This window comes from Rhipicephalus microplus, chromosome 2 (assembly GCF_043290135.1).
Source record: "Rhipicephalus microplus isolate Deutch F79 chromosome 2, USDA_Rmic, whole genome shotgun sequence".
Classification (NCBI taxonomy): Eukaryota; Metazoa; Arthropoda; class Arachnida; order Ixodida; family Ixodidae; genus Rhipicephalus; species Rhipicephalus microplus.
In genome coordinates, this window is record NC_134701.1 from 239453179 (window position 1) to 239473814 (window position 20636).

Genomic DNA, 20636 nt, shown 5'->3' on the forward strand with positions numbered 1-20636 from the left:
GGCTAGCTGGTGTTCACAAACAGCCGTGAACAATTTCTGTCTACTTACTTTATTTGTGCACATAAATATTAAGTTCTAATTGAATCAGTGTAATACCAGAAAGAAAAATGCAAGCAAACTTTTTTACTCAATTTCGCGCAAACTAATAGCAGCGCGTTTTGTTGTAAGCCACATTGGGGCAATGCCGTCTGTTAGTTCAAATTGAGTTATCAATTTCCTGCGTTAAATACCTAATTACCTTGCCTAAACGGTGCATATGTACACTTTACAGACTATAGGAGTAATTTCATTGTGGTAAAGCAGTTTATACGGCTCGTGTATTACGTAAACTGACGCACTACATCTCATGTCGGAACGTTTTTTGTCCACGCGTTTCGTATCCGCACGCACGCACACCGGATCAATCACGCACGCACGCCACTGCCGGTCTCTGCGTGTGCCAACCTTTGACCGGAGCGCTTAATTCGTGTGTATAAATAGCGCCAATAAAAAGAGACACCCGTGCCAAATGGTAGTAGGAATACTCCTCTCTCTATTCGCATCCATGTCGTCCGCGGTGCAGGCTTTCCGCGAGCGCACGTTCGTTATCGTCAAGCCGGACGGTGTGCAGAGGGGCCTGATCGGCCGAGTAGTCAGCCGCTTTGAGAAGAATGGCTTCAAATTAGTGGCTATGAAGTTCCTTCAGGTTAGTAGAGCTGTTCGTATATAGATACCAGTTATGTACAGGTAAATTGATCCAGCCTATTTCCCTCCGCATAAACGCTTGCCCGGCAAACGCGATCCATGGTTTTGGATTCATCTGGCGCTTCTGTTCGCTGATCTTATCGTCCACTTTTGTTCTGCTCTAAACTTTATTTTCTGTTCGTTGTGCATTAAACCAATTAGTCGTGAAACAAGCGATGCAGTAGAAACGCGTTGCTAGTTTAGGATGTTGATTGAGTGCGGCCTTACACTGTATTATTAACGCGGACACAAGCTTAGCCTTGCTCACACGAAACGAAAGAAGCTTTTTCTTTGCGCTTGACAGCATTGAAATCCGAGATATTGAAGCTAACGGCGGCTAAGGAATTCCTTTTTCAGCGACTTCTGTGGGTCCGAAAAATAAATTGGGGCTTTGTGCTGCTGTTCGATTAGCTGCCGTCCCCTTTCATCCTCATAATTTACCAATGCCTTAGCAACAATGTATTCTCGCTATCGGAAGTTTTTCGGATGGATTAACTCTGATTACTATGCCTTTTAACGATTGACTTGCTTTCACATTTTGCAGGCAACCGAAGAAACATTGAAAAAGCACTATGAGGAGCTCGCTGAACGTCCGTTTTTCCCCGCCCTCATACAGTACATGCAGATGGGTCCTATCGTGATCATGGTAAGGTGAACAAGACGTTCGATAAACTGTCAAATTCCTCGAACTTCTTTTTAACATTCCCTTTGAGCAGTCGCATTCGTAGACATAATAAATAAGTGCCTGATTTATGAAATAATAAATAGCACTGATTAAAATAATATAAATGAAAAGAGATTCTTATCCTTATGTGAGTGGTACGCTGTACGTTTCTTTTTTCGAAGGAAACATTATTGAAAAAGATTCTGGGTTTGAATCCCCGATCAAGCCAAAAATGTAATCAGTGTTCAATGCAGACTTCTATTGCAGCTTTGCACTACATTTGGGTGGACAAGGATATTTTTTTCTTTTCATGAACCTTATTCCACCTTGCGGGATCTTGCAACCGTTTGGGATATTAATATTCATATAGTTGGACTTGGACACTGTAGTGCAAAAATAATTCATCATGTAGTGTGGTCATAAAGTGTGCTTTGACGCTATAGTTAGGCAGCAAAAATTAGAATTGAGTTCTCCAGTGGCATGCAGTTCCTGTGCTGCTCATTAAATGTGAGAGTCCTCATTCTCAGCTTAAGTTCATCCATAGGGTGAAGAAAACCAAAGCTTTGCCTAAGAGTGGTATTCTAACTCGTATCCCTGCAGCAATACGCACACTCACCACTCAGTTACGTTACTGTGCAAAGTTTGGTGCTTCTGTGCCCACACAGACCGCATGTGGTGGCATTCGTGCATAATACGTTTGTGCATACTGTACTATAGGCATCAAATGAAACCTGAACAGTAGCAAGTATTAGCAATAGTACAGTGTCCTCCGTCCACTCATGCCCTTGGACATTCACAGTGCTGCCCGATTGTATTGCTGCGCACTTGTGAATGGTGATAACTGGACGCAGTGCACTATAACATACATGATGCCTATCGCTATTTGGTTTTCATTTGACAGCGATAATAGTCACAAGCTTTATAGAAGTGACTATGGGAGTGTGTAGCATGCAGAGCACTCCAGTGAGTGAGTTGTGCTCCTTTGTGGTTTGTATGGCAACAAACGTGTTACCCATTGAACTGAAGGGATTGATGCGGTCATCACATCATTTGATTTGAACTTGCTTGATCTTGGTATCCTCTTTGTATAATGTGTGGAGCAGTGTCGAAGTGGTGCAGCACTGGTCTGAAAGTCGGGCGTACTTTCAAAATTTCAAATGCGGACACGCAGTTGTTGGACTATGAGAAAGGAGCACCAGTGACCATACATGATGCCTACTGCTATATTGTTTTCATTTCACGTCGATAATAGTCACAAGCTTTATAGAAGTGACTATGGGATTGTGTAGCATGCAGAGCACTCCAGTGAGTGCTCTGCATGCTGTTTTGCTCCTTTGTGGCTTGTATGGCAACAAACGTGTTACCCTTTGAACTGAAGGGATTGATGCTTGGATCGCATTATTTGATTTGAACTTGCTTGATCATGGTATCCTGTTTGTATAATGTGTGGAGCAGTGCAGTGCTACAGCTGGTAGCACTCTTCTGCGAATGTCTTAGGTACTATGTAATCGAACTTATACATTTTACCGGTAACAGTACACAATGAAGAAGCTCTGGTTCAATGGTTGGTGTGTATGGGAAAGTAAACTGTCCTCGTATGCTTCTCCAGGTATGGGAAGGCAAAGACATTGTCAAAAGGGCACGAGATATCATAGGTGCCACTGATCCACTCAAGTCGAGCCCTGGTACCATACGAGGCGACTATGGAATTGCAACTGGAAGGTAATATGACTGTCTTGCCTAGCAATATTCAACTACAGGTAACATGGGTCACAGCTCGCAGTTGCACCTGCTGGCCACATGGTGTGAATCATTTATTATCCCAGTGGCTTTAGTAGCTGCTTATTCACCCAGGTGGCTTTAGCAACTGCTTATAATAGTGACTGGTGGTGCATTTCAACTGCCACACCTTTTTTACTACTGACCGTGCAAGGCAGCTTAAATTGTTGTTTTTGCTGCTTTCATAGTTTTTCTGGGCATCCACCTCATAGTACATGCCACCACTTACCATCCACCTGAAAATGGCATGGTAGAGTAGCACAGTTGACGGTTTTGGTTCCCATACATTTTGAAAACACTAAACAGCACTAAAAATATTAGGGGCCTTGGTTGTGTCATTATCTTCAGTTCACAAAGATATCATTTGGCATTCCACACTGACACATTATTTACAAATGCGAGGACTATTGTGATCAGCATGGGGAAGATGAATGCACCGCTGCTCAATTTCACCCACCATCTTGGCCCTCGTAGTGACGAGGAAGGGGACAGCATGGAGTCTCACGGAGATGTGATAAATAAAACTGCTTGAATTCAGAATGTTTCAAACATCGTATGCTTTCTGCTTAAGTCCCAGCACATGCAAGCATAAGCATCGGCAGGGGGGGTGCGAAAGGGGCACTTGCCCCCTCAAGCCCCACCAGCACTTGCCCTAACCCAAGCTACACCAGCTCCCCCCCCCTCCCCCTAGAAGCGATGCAACACTGGTTTGCACCCCCCAAAAGAAAATCTTGCCGACGACCATGCATGCAAGTGTACAAAATTGGACTAGTTCGTTTTAACACTCCGCTAACTGTGGAGCAGATACTACAAAGCAAGCTTCATGGCACAAAGCTCAGAGATAGTGCCCTTGTGGCCAGCATAGCTTTGTCCAACTTCCTGCACTACTATTACATTTTTAAAGAAGTACATCATTAAAGCGACACTGAAGGCAAATGTTAAGTCTGTGTTAAAATAACGGTCTAGAAACCTCCTCGTGCTACATTTGTGCCAAGGGAATGCTTTTTTTAAAATTAAAAACATAATTCAGTGATTCATACGGCACTCGCGGATTTGAAATCACTTGCCTGAAGGGCTTCCTGATGAAGCACTCGAGTTGCCGAATGTTGCACGCCTTTGCTGTGTGCCCGTCGATACTAGTAGCAGCAGAGTGAAACTAGCGGGAGCTGCAGTAGCAACAATAGCCACCATGCAGAGGATCCCGTAACTCTCAGCATGGAAGTGCAGCAAGTGCACATACAGATTTTCTGGCTGTTTTGCACATTGGTGAATAGGCACGGCACTCGGCCACTTCGAGTATAGGGGTTCGTTTTACTGCAACCAGTGGAAAGTAATGACCGTCTCTTTGCTGCAGCTCAGGAGGCGTACACAATTTGAACATCCGGCAACATGACATGCACATGGCATTTTGTTGAACTTCCTGTCACAGTGACCTTTGTGGGAATACAAAGCAGCGCAGCGCTATATGATATAGAATCTACCACTGGGACGCGATCACGTGAGAAAAGCGTAGTTCGGCGAAAGCAAAACTTCTGAGCCACTCATGCCATTTCTCACAGTAACGCCAAGCAGTTCTTTTTCTATGAATCAAGCAGAATCAAACAAGCAGCATTTTATTACGTGTTGCGATGCATTGAAGGTTCATTCTTTATTGCAATTGGTTTGATTATTAGTGATTAGCTGTACTTGGGACTCGTTTATAAAATTGTTGGGATCATTACAAGATAACCCAGTCGTGGTGCATATGGTGTCATGCATTTACCTTAATTTCTCGATTAGTAGAGCACTGTTGTTGATAATATTGACACTCTGGACGTTCTCAAACATTGATATCTCACTCTGACTTGAATTGTTATTTGCCTTTTTGTGTACATATAAATTTTAGGCTTGTTTGCTTGACTGCTTTCAATGACTTTACTCTTGCTTTCTGTCGCGCACATCATTTCAGGAATGTTGTTCACGGCAGCGACTCCTTGGACAGCTCGAAGAGGGAAATCAACTTGTGGTTCAGTAGGGCTGAGGTCATCCCTTGGCAGCAAGAGTTGGATGACTGGCTGAACAAAGAGAACTGAAGCGTAGTTACAGTGGCACTAACCATTTACCTCCCACATATGAGCTCTGACCCTACGATCATGAGATCGAGTCGTGACCACTGCAGCTGCTTTTTCAATGAAGCTGATATGCTAGGGGCCCATGTTCTTAGATTTAGGCATACGTTAAAGAGCACCAGGTGATGAAAAGTTCTGGAGCCCTCCACTGCGGTGTCTCTCATAACCATATTGTAATTTTAGGATGTAAAACTCAGAACAATTATCATTATTGTTAACCTACACACGACCTCAGCACATCCATCAATTCTGTATGCATGCGAAACAAGACACATTTAGGAGTTGAAACTCCACTATTTGTGGCAAGCAAACCAAGTCATGCTCCGGTGAATCAGATATCACGCTAGTGGCTGACAAGGAAATTGAAGCTGTTTTCGATACAAAGGGAGCTTTTCATGGTGTTGGTCTCGTTGGGCTGCATGCTACTGTGGAATCTGCCTGTTTCGGTTTCTATTGTTTGTTTTGATACATCTGCCGGAAGGTGCCCACACTGCATTTGCCTCTGTTGTCATGCACTACATTTTTTTACATTACCTGGTCAGTCGTGCACATGATCATGGGAGTTTCACCTCCTATATAGTCTTGCTCCATGACCGTGGATCATCTGAGCTCGCCCATGGTTAACTCTTTCATGCACAGATGGTGCAGCTTTACCCTAATAGTAGCATTTTACACGACAATTATAAGAGGCAATCTGAGTGAAAGCTGTGCTGGGAAGCCAACCTACTCTTGCACTTAAGTATAAAATTCTTTATATGTGTTCTTTAACAAATATTTGTTTTAATGCATTTAATATATGAAGTTATTTTTCCGTGCCAATTACCTAGAGCATACAAAGAAAAACCTGTAATTTGTGAAGGTTTCTCATGAAACCATCAAGGGGGTAAAGGGTTCTAGTGTGTGCAAAATTTTTATACTTATGTTTTTGGTATTTAACATATTTGTGCACTAAACCCTTATGGCTTATCACCTTTATCATATTTTAAATATTTTGATGTTTTTTTTTGTTGTCCAGTTTTAACCAATGCTGAATTTTTTTCTTCTATCGGAAAGCTATGCTCCTTTTCAATGTGAGTGATAAAGATATTGTGTGCAAACATGTCTTTGTAGCGTGTACTGTTCATCAAAGCTGCTCATTTTTTATTATGTTTTTGGTACTGCAAATATTACAGTATACATCTTGTTTCAGTGTATATCATACTCTTGTGTTATGGCTGCTACAAACTCCACGAACAGGCATTAAAAAAGAAACATGCAAGACTAAGTATATTCTGAGGTGCACAAATAAACCCTGATAGGGCTCCTGCCACAACCTCAGTGGACAGGCAATGACAAAAAGAAAAAAGCTTGGAGGACTGAGGTTACTTCATGGCGGAAGAACAAGAGAAGTGTGTGAACTGGCCTCCAAACGTGGTGGATGATTCGCTGTGGCTTTGCACTTCCCGCGGTAAAGGCGTGCTATGTTGCAGGCTTTGTTTTCAGGTCTAGCCGGTGCGTATAAGGAAAGCGTAGCTAAATATGAGTGATAAAACGGGTACCGGAGCTTTGTTTGCATCCTTTTTTGCCTTTTCTCAACCTCAAACGATCAACTCTTCATGCTGCGAAAGACGAAGCGAATATAGGTGCATTCATAAGGGCGTCGCAAAAACGCAGGTTGGCTAGTGGCACCTCCAGTCCGCCATATGTAGTGGGGCAAATAACGGGGAATACGAAATGCGTAGCAGCCAGACAGCTGTGTGAGCCATCTAGTCACACGACAGTGCCTGTAAATGAACAAATTTGTATGACATGCTAGACGTATGCGGCATGAGTGGTATGACTTTGCTGTGCCACAACGAAGCAAAGGGTGCTTTTAGTGCGGAAGCGTTTTGTTAGAGTGATTTAGAATGAATTGTGCTGTTTTTTTTTTTGTTGAGGTAAAAGCATTAGATGCCTCATTAAACACGAAGCTTGGTCGTCGGCGTCCTGCATCGGCGGGGATGAGTGATGCAGAATATCACCATCTTGTGATTATGTCACAGATTGCCGCAGTTCATGGCGTACTCATGACATCACACGGCGACATCATCGCACATATGCCACTATAGCTTAGTCAAATGTAGTTTTATCACGAAGGCAATGAAAAACCAGGTGAGGTGCCTCCTGGAGGCACTGCAAAGGCACGATCAATACAAGGAAAGCAGATGGCTATCGCTTTCGAGTCCTCTTTAGTGAATGCACATGTAAGGAACGCTATGAACTTTTTAGGGCGAAAGTCTTTATATGCTTCCTCAGACAGGAAATTTGACCATCGGCGGCCACCGTCACACGGCGTCGGGACGAGTGATGCCAAAAATCATAACGTGATGGCGTCTACATATGACGTCGTCATGATATCAAAAGTTCTGGTGTGACGTCATATGATGTAACGGGCCTGATTACACCAGGTGTTCCGCACGGTTGGGGGGACACAACAGTCGATGACGCGCGTGATGGTAGGTGGTCAATTGCACTTACATTGCAAGAAACTTGTGCAAGAAAGTTTTCTTTTACAGGAGAGAAAATGTTTTGAACAGGTACTGGGAGTGAAAGTGTCCAGAAGGTTTGGACAGGTAGAGGTATGCCGGGCAGTCGGGAAACATCAGAGGTGTTCTGAGGTTAGGATACGACTGGAGTTATGTTAACTCTATGGGCAACATTGTCGGCACAGCGTTTAGAACGTGCCCTTTGTCGCGGGCCGTTCATTATTTGCACACGAATTTGGGTTCGAAATGTCTGGCAGACAAAATCGGTATAGTGAAGGATTCTATTTTTTCACGCAATGGCGCCACCACTTGTTCAAAAGTTTGACGTCTTCTGGTGCACAAAAATGTCTTGTGGCCCGTGTTGCTGCCAGACACAATGCATTTTCTACCCGTTAGGGTCCGTCTACACGCTACCAGCCCAGCCGCAGCGCACGTGCCTGGACACTTGCCCACTGAACACCTATAAAACCTATGATGTATACTTGCCGCGCTCAAATTTTCCCATTTGCTCAATGCAAAAGCCGAGCCTGGAACAGCCTACGCCATCTATAGTCAAGATACAGCAACCTACAGGGAGTGTGTTATGGTTAAAGTTACTGTATATGCTACCTTTTAAATGTAACATGTAAAGTAATTCTACTTATGCTCATTCCACAGTGCCGTTGCCGCGCAGTTCGTACAACATCGTATATTTCTCGTTCTTCTACCGTCAACTACTTTGAGCTCTGAGGCACACAAAAAATGGTCGTCACAAAGCTTGGGTGTCTACCTATGGCCTTCGAGATGGCAAACGCGTGGCAGATTTTGACACAGATTATGCGCCCGCCATCTCAAAGGCCATGGTGCAACCTGCGTGAGTCAGTAGTCAACTCAAAGATGGCGACACACGCGCAGCTTTTTTTGGCGCGGCGCACGGAAGCAGGAAAACGAACAGCCCGTCAACAGTGACTGAAAAAGTGTACAGTTTTATCACTTGAAGAAATCGGTGTGTGTGTGTGTGTGTGTGTGTGTGTGTGTGTGTGTGTGTGTGTGGGGGGGGGATGATAGGCTCGGTTTGACAATAGAAAACAGCTGTCTAAGTCAACTTGGAAGTTTTCATGCGACTTCAAGAATCTTTACCAACGGCAGCGTAGACGTGCCCAATGTGGGTTAAACTAATTAGCCATGTCTAGAGGTTGGTGCTATATCAGAATAGCGCAGTTATCTGCCTTTAACGACTGTTGTGCTTTGTGGGCTAAACAACGTCTAACAAGAAGCCTAGAAAGTACGAGAACATTGCGCGTGACGGTGCGGATTGACCAGCACCCGTAACTGAAGTATTTACGTTGCGAGTACTCGTGAGCCGTGCTTCTGACGTACAGCACCGTGCGTTGGTTCTGCTGCAGGTAAAGAAACTACATGACACGGAGGAAGGAAAAAGGTAAGGAGAGGGCATGCCCAGCCGGCGCAGGGCGTAAAAAATGTGGCGGAAACGACATCATGGCGGCCATATTCAGTAGGCACAATGGCGGCGTTGTTATGGTTACGTGTTGCGCAGTGAAGCTGGTCTAGCAGTGAGCGGCCGCGGCTGGCGGCGGAATGTGTGCCTCCCCAGGTCTCGTGCTGAGCCGTGGCGGACAATATCTGTGCTCTGCGCCGCGTTATTGGTTACGCAGTGTTCGTCTGGCTGTTACATTACTCTTAGCAACGTTTACAAATCTCTTTGTCCATCATGGGGTTTCAACAGTGCGTAGAACAAGTGCATATCCATGTGTCGTGCGGCGGATGACGCGGATGAAGCAGTTAGTGTTCAGCGAAATGGCGTTGGGCACCATGACGAAGCTGAATGACGACGAACGCCTTGCAGGTCAGTGGCGGTTGAGCAGTGCTCCTGCTTGTGACAACGGACGACGCTGTTGAGCCCAGCAAGACGCCGTGAGGACCATGTGCACATACGTAGTTTCGTGTTGTGTGTGTACAGTAACAACTTGCATGTGCGTATTAAAACACCTTTTCTGTTCCGCTTGGTACACTCTCCACCAGCATTGCATGTAATCTCAACGTAACAGCAACCACGTTCAACTGTCACTAGCACCGTGCTCAAAGTCACCACGGTCGCAGAATGCTGACGCAGGTGAGTTTCACGCGGAACACGGACACAGTGGCAGGACGCTGCGTCAGTCGCGTGGCGGAATGCAACCGTAGAAGGCGCACGACCGATCGTGTTGTCTGTGCAGTTGCTGAATTAATGACGTGAAAGCACTCGCCGTTGTCAGTGCATCTAGCGCGCGTTCTTTCGTAGTTGCTTCGTTGTCAGCGAGCTGTTACTCTTTGTTATTACTCGGACGAAGCTATTTCGCTGAAGGTGTCCCGCTGGCTCTGAGTGATGAGCCCAGTTCCATTAGTTTCGGATCGTCACGACACACGCGCTGCGCAGCCCACGTGCTTTCCGAGCCGGAGAGGGAGTCGCGCCTTCTGCTTCGCATTCATATGTAAACAAGAGAGGAGAATTTGCCTACTCAATATGGCCGACTTCCGGCTTCATTGCGGCTTCACACGGAGGAAGGAAAAAGGTAAGGAGAGGGCATGCCCAGCCGGCGCAGGGCGTAAAAAATGTGGCGGAAATGACATCATGGCGGCCATATTCAATAGGCGCAATGGCGGCGTTGTTATGGTTACGTGTTGCGCAGTGAAGCTGGTCTAGCAGTGAGCGGCCGCGGCTGGCGGCGGAATGTGTGCCTCCGCCGGTCTCGTGCTGAGCCGTGGCGGACAATATCTGTGCTCGGCGCCGCGTTATTGGTTACGCAGTGTTCGTCTGGCTGTTACATTACTCTTAGCAACGTTTACAAATCTCTTTGTCCATCACGGGTTTTCAACAGTGCGTAGAACAAGTGCATATACATGTGTCGTGCGGCGGATGACGCGGATGAAGCAGTTAGTGTTCAGCGAAATGGCGTTGGGCACCATGACGAAGCTGAATGACGACGAACGCCTTGCAGGTCAGTGACGGTTGAGCAGTGCTCCTGCTTGTGACAACGGACGACGCTGTTGAGCCCAGCAAGACGCCGTGAGGACCATGTGCACATACGCAGTTTCGTGTTGTGTGTGTACAGTAATAACTTGCATGTGCGTATTAAAACACCTTTTCTGTACCGCTTGGTACACTCTCCACCAGCATTGCATGTAATCTCAACGTAACAGCAACCACGTTCAACTGTCACTAGCACCGTGCTCAAAGTCACCACGGTCGCAGAATGCTGACGCAGGTGAGTTTCACGCGAAACACGGACACAGTGGCAGGACGCTGCGTCAGTCGCGTGGCGGAATGCAACCGTAGAAGGCGCACGACCGATCGTGTTGTCTGTACAGTTGCTCAATTAATGACGTGAAAGCACTCGCCGTTGTCAGTGCATCTAGCGCGCGTTCTTTCGTAGTTGCTTCGTTGTCAGCGAGCTGTTACTCTTTGTTATTACTCGGACGAAGCGATTTCGCTGAAGGTGTCCCGCTGGCTCTGAGTGATGAGCCCAGTTCCATTAGTTTCGGATCGTCACGACACACGCGCTGCGCAGCCCACGTGCTTTCCGAGCCGGAGAGGGAGTCGCGCCTTCTGCTTCGCATTCATATGTAAACAAGAGAGGAGAATTTGCCTACTCAATATGGCCGACTTCCGGCTTCATCGCGGCTTCACAACGAGTGACGTCAGGGCCTCTCCTTACCTTTTCCTTCCTCCGTGCGGCTTCACAACGAGTGACGTCAGGGCCTCTCCTTACTTTTTCCTTCCTCCGTGCTACATGAAGATGTCCTGATTTGTGTGTTGATTGAATAGCGCGACACGCGATGGAACTGGTGAAACTGAAGCTTCACGGAATACTTGCAAGATTGTATGTAATTCCTGCTCGAAAAATGAAAAATTTTGATGTATATTGGAAAGCCGAGCAACGCACGAAAGTGGCAATCTCTGAGGCAAGTTTGTTTTACACAACCGACTATAGATGGCGCGAGCTCCCCAAGGCTCTGCTATTGGCGGTTTTGCCGGGTTTGTTCAAGGGTTTTGTTCCGCTCTTGGAGGACAAGTGGTCTGAGCAAGGAAGTTAGGAAAAAATAAAAGAGAAAGAAAAAATAGGAAATTATAGTTTTGGGGTGAGCTCGTAGGTGGAGTGAAATTTGCGTGATTTTTTGTGGTTTGTGCTGACGCTTCGCGCCGATTTCACTAATGCCACTTGATTCTCTCGGAATTCATCTAAGTCTGCGGAAGGTGATGAGCATTGAAAAATAAAGTACAGCACGTGTGGTTCGCCCATGCTGATGTTAAAAATAAATTTAAAAAAAAACACTAAAAATTGTTGCTCAGGTTGTTATATTCATTAACTAAGCTCAACTGGGCACTTCTTCACTCTGTGAGGTTGGGCGTTCAGTTAATGATGTTTGTGTGCATTTGAGCATGTATAAGGAAGTGGCAAGTTGCGCTTTGTTCATTATTGCGTACATAGGCGTATCAACCGGGGGGGGGGGGGGGCAAGGAGGGCGCATAAATGAACTAATTGCATTTATGCAGAGAGTTGTGAGGTGAGGCATAAAAAATCGTCGCCATATCCACAAAGTGATGTGATGTAAGAGGCGCTTGCTCGAATATGACGCGCAACCCACGAATCCTCCGTGTACATCTTCCAATTAGTAAAGCTTGCCCCCCGCTCGAGAAGGAATCGGTACGCCACTGATTGCGTACCAGCGGTAGACTTTTTTTTTTTTTTTAGAGTGAACCCGCTTAACACAATTTTTCGGATATTGCGAACGCTTGCTTGGATCGTCATACAAACGAATACGTTCAACACGAGCATCCAATTGAAATCTTGCACGAACTGTTAAATGACGCCTGCAGCTGCATGAGAAGCGCGTTGTGTGTCTGCAGCGGCACTGCCAGGCAGGCTGGTAGCCGGGGTTTCTTTTTTTTTCTTCTTTCTTTTTTTAGGGGGCGAAGTTTTTTAAAGCGGCACCCGTTCGTCCCTCGTCGTAGTCGTAGTGCGTAACCAGTCTTACGCTTTGACCTCCAAGGTGGTGCCGGTGGGAGATTTCTGCTGTGTGTTGTTGAACAATAAAAAATTCGCAGCGTGCGCGTTAACTAAAAGCCGAATTCGCCTGTCTCTCATTCCCCATTAGCAGCCATTGGCATGTACATTGAGCACTATCTGACAAGAAAGGGTTGCTAGGTTATACTCGCTGGGCGTAACCTCCTTTGTTTTAGATAGGTTTAGCGAGCGTTGAGCTACAGTGCCATGAATACAGTGAACTAGTATATACCATGAATTCGAGGAGGTTAAAGGTGGGAAGTAGACACGAAGCGCAAGCCGTAAGAAAGTGTGCGTGTGTCACCTCTCGTTTAGTCCTTGAAATGTCCGCTGGATGGCGGTGCTTCTATATGCGGAATATATGATGAAAAGATGCGAGATGGCGGTACTTGGAGTGTTGACTAGATGGACGAACGGACACACAGGCAGATGCATGGACGGACACACGGATGGCTGCACGGATGAATGGACCCATGGACGGACGCAGGGGCGGATGCATGGACGAACGCAGGGATGTATTCACGGATGGACGTGCAGACGCACGAACAGACGCACGCAAGGACAAGCGGATGGACGTGCGGACGGTCACCCATACGGACGCATGGACGGACGGAAGCAAGAACGAATGGACGGACGGATGCTTCGCCCCACTCTCCATCATTCACCCCGTGTATATGCTGCCACTTTTTCTTCTTTTTCTCCTCTCTTCATTCTATAATCTTTACATGCCCCTCCCTAGTTCTAAGGGCGCTGAGCTGCGCCCCCGCAATCCTTTTTATCTCTTTCTATTTCACTAACCTATCTATCTCTCTCTCAGCACTTAATTCAGTTACTATGCAGGTGACCATGACCATCGTGCGTCCCTATATCCAGGCAACAGTGAAACATGTGACCACAATCACATGACAAGTCAAATAAATAAAACATCAGTGCAAAACATTAGAAGCAGCTGATAACTGTCAAGCCCACGATAAGAATATTGTCAGCTATCGGAAAACGGTGCATACAAACACGCACGTGACCTGCGCACTTTTAAAGGCCACAATTCTATATGTTCGCACGCGACTTGTATCACGTGTATGAGTTGCACATCATTGCAACACTGTGTTTTTCTTGTCGAGACATCGGTGGACGAAACCGCGGGTGTCATCTAGCGCTTTCCCATAGTAGAGTACGAAGTACTCTGAATCGTTCACAAGTTTTTTTTTTTCGGGAGGGGGGGGGGGAGGCACTTGTTCACCTTGAAAAACACTTATCTGAATAATTTTTTCTCGCCCATCCACGCAAACTTTAGCCTCCCCCCCCCCCCCCCCCCCCCCCCATCGCTGGCTACGGGCCTGCCGGTAGTGCCGGTAGTGGTGGCCGCGCTGTTCCTGAACGGCACTCTGTGCGCGCGTGTCGCCCTCTTTAATAGAATTTGATTGCAATGCGTACATCCTAATGCGCAGTGCTGTATGGTGCTATGGTACAGGGATAGTCGGGTACAGCGTCACGGTCGCTGAGTGAATATCACATGCGCCGTGAGAACCCGTCGGAAATTACTGGGAGCTTATACCAAGATTCTCGCCAAACGGCTTGGTGGCCGTACACTTGCACCAATTCAACTGGTCGCTCTAGAGCGTTCTCACGCGTTGCAGTTTACGTTCGGCATGCAGGTCGAAATCCAATGCTCTGAACATGTCCCTTTTAATTCAAAGCATTCGGGACTCCTCTCCCCTACGGCTTGGGAAATTCGACAAAATTTCCATCTCTCTCGTATCTTTTAAGTGTGAATACACTTTATAAGCGACCCCAAACCATCCACCGCCGTCGGCGGCGTCCGCAGTCTTCTCTCTATCTTGAAAAGAAAGAGGACTTGGCGGGCCGCAGCGCGACGCTCTACCGAATAAGCCACGGACGCGACGCTGATATCGGTGTCAGTAACGCGCCTTATACCCCCTCCCCCTTCGCTCGCTCCTCCGCTCTCCTCGATCGCTGCAGCTGCGCGCGCACCCCTCTCTCTCGCGCGCCCGCCTTCTCTCTCAGTCTCCCGTCGAGAGTGGGTCGTGAGGGGGAGTAAAGTTAAAATCCGTTGGCATTCGCCAGTGAGTTAACGTAAACTCCCCCGTGTGATCAAATTGCGATTCCCAGGAACCATTACACCATAAAGGCACCATAGTGTGATTAATAAATATAATAGTGCGAATTAATAAATACCCCTCATAGCATCACCCCGTGTATTCGCACTTAACCATGTTCACCCTCGGGGAAATGCTTGGGAGTTTTTTTGGATTACTGTGGAAGCAACAGAACGCTCGACTTGCACGCTTTCTCCAGCTGTGCATCACGGGGCCCGGTAGGAACCCGAACCCATCGAAGGCAGCAGCACTCCTCTCTGGCGAAACCTGTCGATGTAGCTGCATAGCGAGATTTTTTTCCTCTTTTCTTGTTGGGGGAAGGGAGAGGGTTAGACCGCATTTTGTTATGTTCGTGCCCCTGTGTTTGTTTGGGGGGGGGGGGGGAGGTGGAGCAGGTCGAACCCCTCCGACACCTCCCATGTCAACCATCACGTTCAGTAGCCCTGATAGTTAAACGAGTTGGTAAAGGTGAATTCGTGTGTTATTATTATTATTATTTGATTTGCATACACAGATACACAAGGACACAGAAGAAAGAGGGAGAGAGCAAGCTGGCAACTGCCACCTGGAGGGGCACAACGCCTGCTCACTCTTTCGGGAGGAGGGAAGAAAACAGAGGAAACAAAGATTAGAGGGGAGAAAGAGGAAAGAAGATGAGGAAGGGAAAAAATGATGAAGACTTCGACGAGTATGAGTAAAAAAACAAATAAAAATAATAAAAAAGAAAAAAAGAGACCGTCTATAAACGGGTGGCCAGGTCCGTTTGGTTCATAAATGTAAGGAGAGCTCGGTGGGCCTGGTCGCGTCGGGAAGCACTACCACTCGGAAAGAGGTAGTCGTTGTTGCGAAGCGCGCCTCCGACGACGTTACGAAGGACGCCACGAATCTCACCGCTGCAACCACTGTTTACGAAAGACGGCGACGCCAACACGGTCCCGAAGGCGCCACTGCTTCGAACTCCGCCGTGAAGGTCACCAGCCGTTTGGTAGCGTAGGTTTCTCAGCTCGCGACTGCTTCTGCGCAGAGCTGATAGACGAGCGGACGAGACGACGGTGAGTTAAACAAGGTTTATGTACAGCATATATACAGAGGCGTTACAAATTCGGCACTGGGGCCGACAGCTTAGAAACCCGAAGAGCCGAGCTCTCCTCTCTACACCTAGGTCTGCTCTCAAATAGGTCTGCTTACACATAGCTCAACTCTCTATCACATAGCTCTCTTCTCTGACACACAGCTCAACTCTCTATCACATAGCTCTCTTCTCTGACACACATGTCTACTCTCCAACAGGTCTGCTTACACATAGCTCAACTCTCTATGACATAGCTCTCCTCTCTGACACACAGCTCAACTCTCTATCACATAGCTCTCTTCTCTGACACACATGTCTACTCTCCAACAGGTCTGCTGCTCGTGACGCGCCGCAGGGCTTCTTTTATATACACCGGGTGGATTCTTTGAATAACAAAATGTCCAACCAGAAGCGCCGCTGGTCATGAGGTCAGACTCCTCCAATGGGGTCGCCGCTGGGCCGCGTCATTCTTTCTCATCGAATCTGGAGAGGCTGCGCTGCAGGTGGCTGCACCCAAGGACGAGTGACGTCGCCAGGCATTGCGTCAGACCCGCCAGACAGGAAGGCGCCGGCTCGCTGGCTTAGGTGACTCACTGCACCTGCGCGGCAGAAAGGCGCCGTCGCGTGATGACGCCGTTGAGTTGTTGATCGCGTCAGGCGGGCTCGCGTGCTGGCCTTGACACAGATTTCCTTTTTCCGAGGCCCGGACGTTCGCTGTGGACTCGCAGGCATAACATCGTCTAGAGTCGCGCACTTGAGTCCTAGGAATTTTTATTTCTTAATCAGCAAAGACCGCTGCGTAGCAAATGTGGGACAGTGCACAACGAGATGCTCAAGTGTTTCGCAGGAGCCACAAGCTGCGCACAACGGGCTGTCCACACGCCCTTGACGGTGTAATCGTTCACGCACCAACACAGAGCCCACTCTTAGGTTTGTACAACAGCGCTCGGGAACTACGAGGCAAGCCACGTCCACGAACACGGGGAGGGAACGATCCATTCGCCACACACTGGTCTGGGTGCTGCTTTAGGAGGTGTCGACGTATAAGCAGACGAGCGTTGTCCATCGTACATAGAATTCCCGGACAGTCACAGCCATCATGGTTGCATGACGAAGCAAGGCGATCCGCTTCTTCATTTCCCGCAATACCCACGTGCGAAGGAACCCACTGTGCAGCTAGGCATACCCCACGTGACAGATTCCATGATGCTGCCCAGAATAGGGCTGTCAGACTCCTTGTTGGTGAGTCTGCTAAGGACACCACGAGAGTCAGTGAGGATGACAACCTTCAATGCTGGTAACCCTTCTTGTACGTACTTAAGGGCGACATCAATTGCTGCTAGCTCGGCCGTCACCGACGATAAGGTGTGCGGTATTTTAAACGACCGCCTGATATCGGTTGAAGGGCAAATGAAAGCTGCAGAAGAGCTCAGGCCATCGCTGCGTACAGAAGCGTCCGTAAATACTTTTGCATAGTCTTCTAACTTTTCAAATAAGCGTAAAAGGGCTAATTGGTATAGTTCCGAAACAAGTTGGTCACACTTTTTGCGTATTCCGGGAATTGGCAGACGGGTAAGGAAGACACATGGCCTGTGCTCTGTCGATGTTGGCAACTGAATAGTTTCGGCGGAATTTCCAGTAATGTCATTGAACAATGCCGCCATTTTACCCATTCGAGAAAGTTGGCGCTGTAACAGCCTGTTAAGGAGTGTCTTGCCATGTGGGGCTCGGTTCAGACCCTCAATATGATGTAGCGCTCTCTGGTCAGCTTGCACCCTTAGCGGCAACTGGTGTGCTTCAGTCAGTAGTGTGATGGATTGTGCTTCACGAGGTAAGACAAACAGTACTCGGAGGGCAACACGATGATCCCGTTCCAGCTGAGACATTAAAACAGGCGGTATATTCAAGACTGGCAAAGCATACACCACGCAAGAGAGTACAGCTGATTGGTAAACCTGTAGTGCCGTCTTCTGATCAACGCCCTCACCCCTATCAGTCAAGGCGGCTACATACTTGAACAGGGACAGCAATTTTCGCCTCACAGTTTTAACAGCAGAGCGCCAAGAAAGGCGATCATCGATGATTACACCCAGGTAGTGATGTTGGTGTACCCACTGTATCGGTGTGTCTCCGAGGTAAAGCCTGCTAATGCTTCGAGGAGCGCGTTGCCTTGGATGATACGCGATCGCCGCTGACTTCGCAGGTGAAACCTGCAGGCCAATACCAAGTATTCTGAAGTTGCATTCAGAGCTCGCTGCAATATACCACGAAGACGTGGACTATGGTGTGACGGACCACTGACCCAGAGTGCGATGTCATCAGCATAAATCACCATGCCTATAGGAAAGTCACACTTTTGTGGTAATCGGCCTGGAAGTCCAGCAAGTACGCTGTTAAAGATAAGCGGTGGCAAGACGCTGCGTTGCGGGACGCCACATTTAACAGCGTGAGGTTGATTCTGTACTTCTCCAATGCGCAGTTTCATTCTGCGCTCAGATAGAAAATTGCGGAGAAAGTGTAACAGACGACCTGAAATTCCTCCATTCATCAGTGCACAAATAATCACCTTATGTGGCACCGAGTCAAATGCTTGCTGTATGTCAAGAAATAGAACATACGCTGAATGTCTGTTTGCTCGAGCAGATTCAAGCGGTGATACAAGATCTGCTATGCTGTCGAGGGCTGAACGGTGACGACGAAATCCGCTTATGACATCAGGGAAGAGAGTGAGCTCCTGTAATCTGGCGTCCAGACGAAACAGCACCATATGTTCCATCAGCTTCATAATATAAGAAGTTAGTGATATTGGCCGGTATGACTTCAGGAGTTGTGCAGGGCGTCCAGGCTTTAAAATTGGCTTCACCACAGACGATTTCCATTCAGCAGAAATCAGACTCGTTTGCCACACTTTGTTGTATTCGTCCAGGATACTTTGATGAAAGACCTCATCAATGTTTCGCAAGGATTGGTATGTAACACCATCTTCGCCTGGGACAGTGCAACGATAACAGAGGCTGAATGCATGACGCAGCTCGGCCAGAGTAAATTCTGCCTCATCCATCTCACATGGAGGTCCATATAAAATTGTTACGAAACGATGACTGGCGCTGCCTTTTGACATAGGACAGGTGAAAATATTGGCAAAATCTTCCGCAAGAATTTTCGGAGACCGTCCAGTCGTGATGCACAATGCTGTAGTTGGGCTCTTGCAGACCTCAGGTGTTCGGAGAGCCTTGAATATGGGCCATACACTCCCAAAACCACTCGCCATATGCACGGAGCTACACAATGCGGCCCAGTTTCTTCGACGAAGTTGTTTTGTGTGCCGTCTAATGGCTGCATCTAAGCGGTTATAAAGTGTCAAATCAGAGCTTCCTTTGAAACGCTGTGCCCTCCTGTAAGCACGTCGTCGACAAGCACGTAGTCTCAAGAGCTTTAGGTCAGGGTTTCGCAGTCGTCGTACTAAAGCTTGCTGCAGACATTCATGCACTCACTAGTTTGGACAGGTTATCGTGTGATGGCACCCCCGCTATGAGCTGACGGTACTTGTTCCAATTTGTCACTGTGTAGGCAGCACTCTGGCTGCTAGGAGAATTCTCTGGAACAAATCATATGGGCAGATGATCTGAACCCCATATGTCAGCTTCGCTTGACCAAGTAAGACGCACATCCCTCGTTGATATGGCAAGATGAATGGTGTATTGTTCCTTTCCTCTGCCGACAAATGCGGATGAGCCGTCATAAATGGTCTGCAGATCATGTTTAACGATAAGCTCATTGAGTTCCACTCCAGGATTGTCTTGTGGGCGACAACACCATTGAGGATGATGGGCATTGAAATCTCTACACATCAGAAATGACAAGCCACACCGAGATAGCAGGCACTCCAGCAATGTGATGTCTGAAGATCGCGTTGGCCGAAAATATATGTTTGCCACAGTCGTAGTTGTGTTCCTGAGATTAATAGCAACTGCTACTTGTGTTCCTGAGATTAATAGCAAATGCTACACATTCAAAGTTGGCATCACAGAGGTCACTTTCGTCAATAACCGCGAAATGAACATCAAATCGTATGCACACTGACGCTTTCGAAGCATTTCGTGGATGCGTGGTGTCTGTACACTGGAAAGATGCACACGTCATTACCGTGCATCGGGTATTGCTGTGAATGCCAACGTAACTCGAAAGTCTGAGCTCGTCATTTCTCACATTGGTTTCTTGGAGAGCTATAACATCCGGCGGATTCTTCCCTGAAAGGAGCCTAAGAACGAGATCAGAATGGCGCGGTCGTAGAGACCTGATGTTCCATTGCAGCACATAGGGACGGGGCTTGCGACAGGTGTTCATGTTCTTTTTAGTGAAGACTGTCGAGAACTGGAACGAGAGCCTCCAAGAGCTGTTGTGCGGCTAATTTTGCTGGCGTTTGACGATCCGCTATGAGAGATCTGACGACGTTAACAAGCATCTTAAGCATGGTTACAAGTTCGGCATCATCGTTGGCTGGAGCCGTTTCTGGTGCCCCGCTTACAGTATTTTCTACTGCAGACATGGCCTTGGCGGAAGCTGGTTCCGAAACATTATGAGGCGTGACCTTTGAGGAGGTTGTGTCCAACGGCTTAAATGG

General features: G+C 47.5%; 1 protein-coding gene across 1 annotated transcript; it reads left to right on the forward strand.

The window, feature by feature from the left end:
- The first annotated feature begins 379 nt into the window (after positions 1–379).
- Positions 380–5963, forward strand: LOC119170207 (nucleoside diphosphate kinase). Its single transcript, XM_037421295.2, has 4 exons — positions 380–685; positions 1268–1369; positions 2997–3109; positions 5115–5963. Exons 1-4 carry the CDS (start codon positions 509–511, stop codon positions 5236–5238), a joined length of 516 nt encoding a protein of 171 aa, XP_037277192.1. The 5' UTR covers positions 380–508; the 3' UTR covers positions 5239–5963.
- The last annotated feature ends 14673 nt before the right edge of the window (positions 5964–20636 follow it).

What these genes read in the sequence shown, in the direction of transcription:
- LOC119170207 (XM_037421295.2), top strand. Translation starts at nt 509, where the DNA reads ATGGTAGTAGGAATACTCCTCTCTCTATTCGCATCCATGTCGTCCGCG. An exon ending in TGGGTCCTATCGTGATCATG is followed by an intron (nt 1,370 to 2,996) that starts GTAAGGTGAACA and finishes ATGCTTCTCCAG; the next exon opens with GTATGGGAAGGCAAAGACAT. An exon ending in TATGGAATTGCAACTGGAAG is followed by an intron (nt 3,110 to 5,114) that starts GTAATATGACTG and finishes ACATCATTTCAG; the next exon opens with GAATGTTGTTCACGGCAGCG.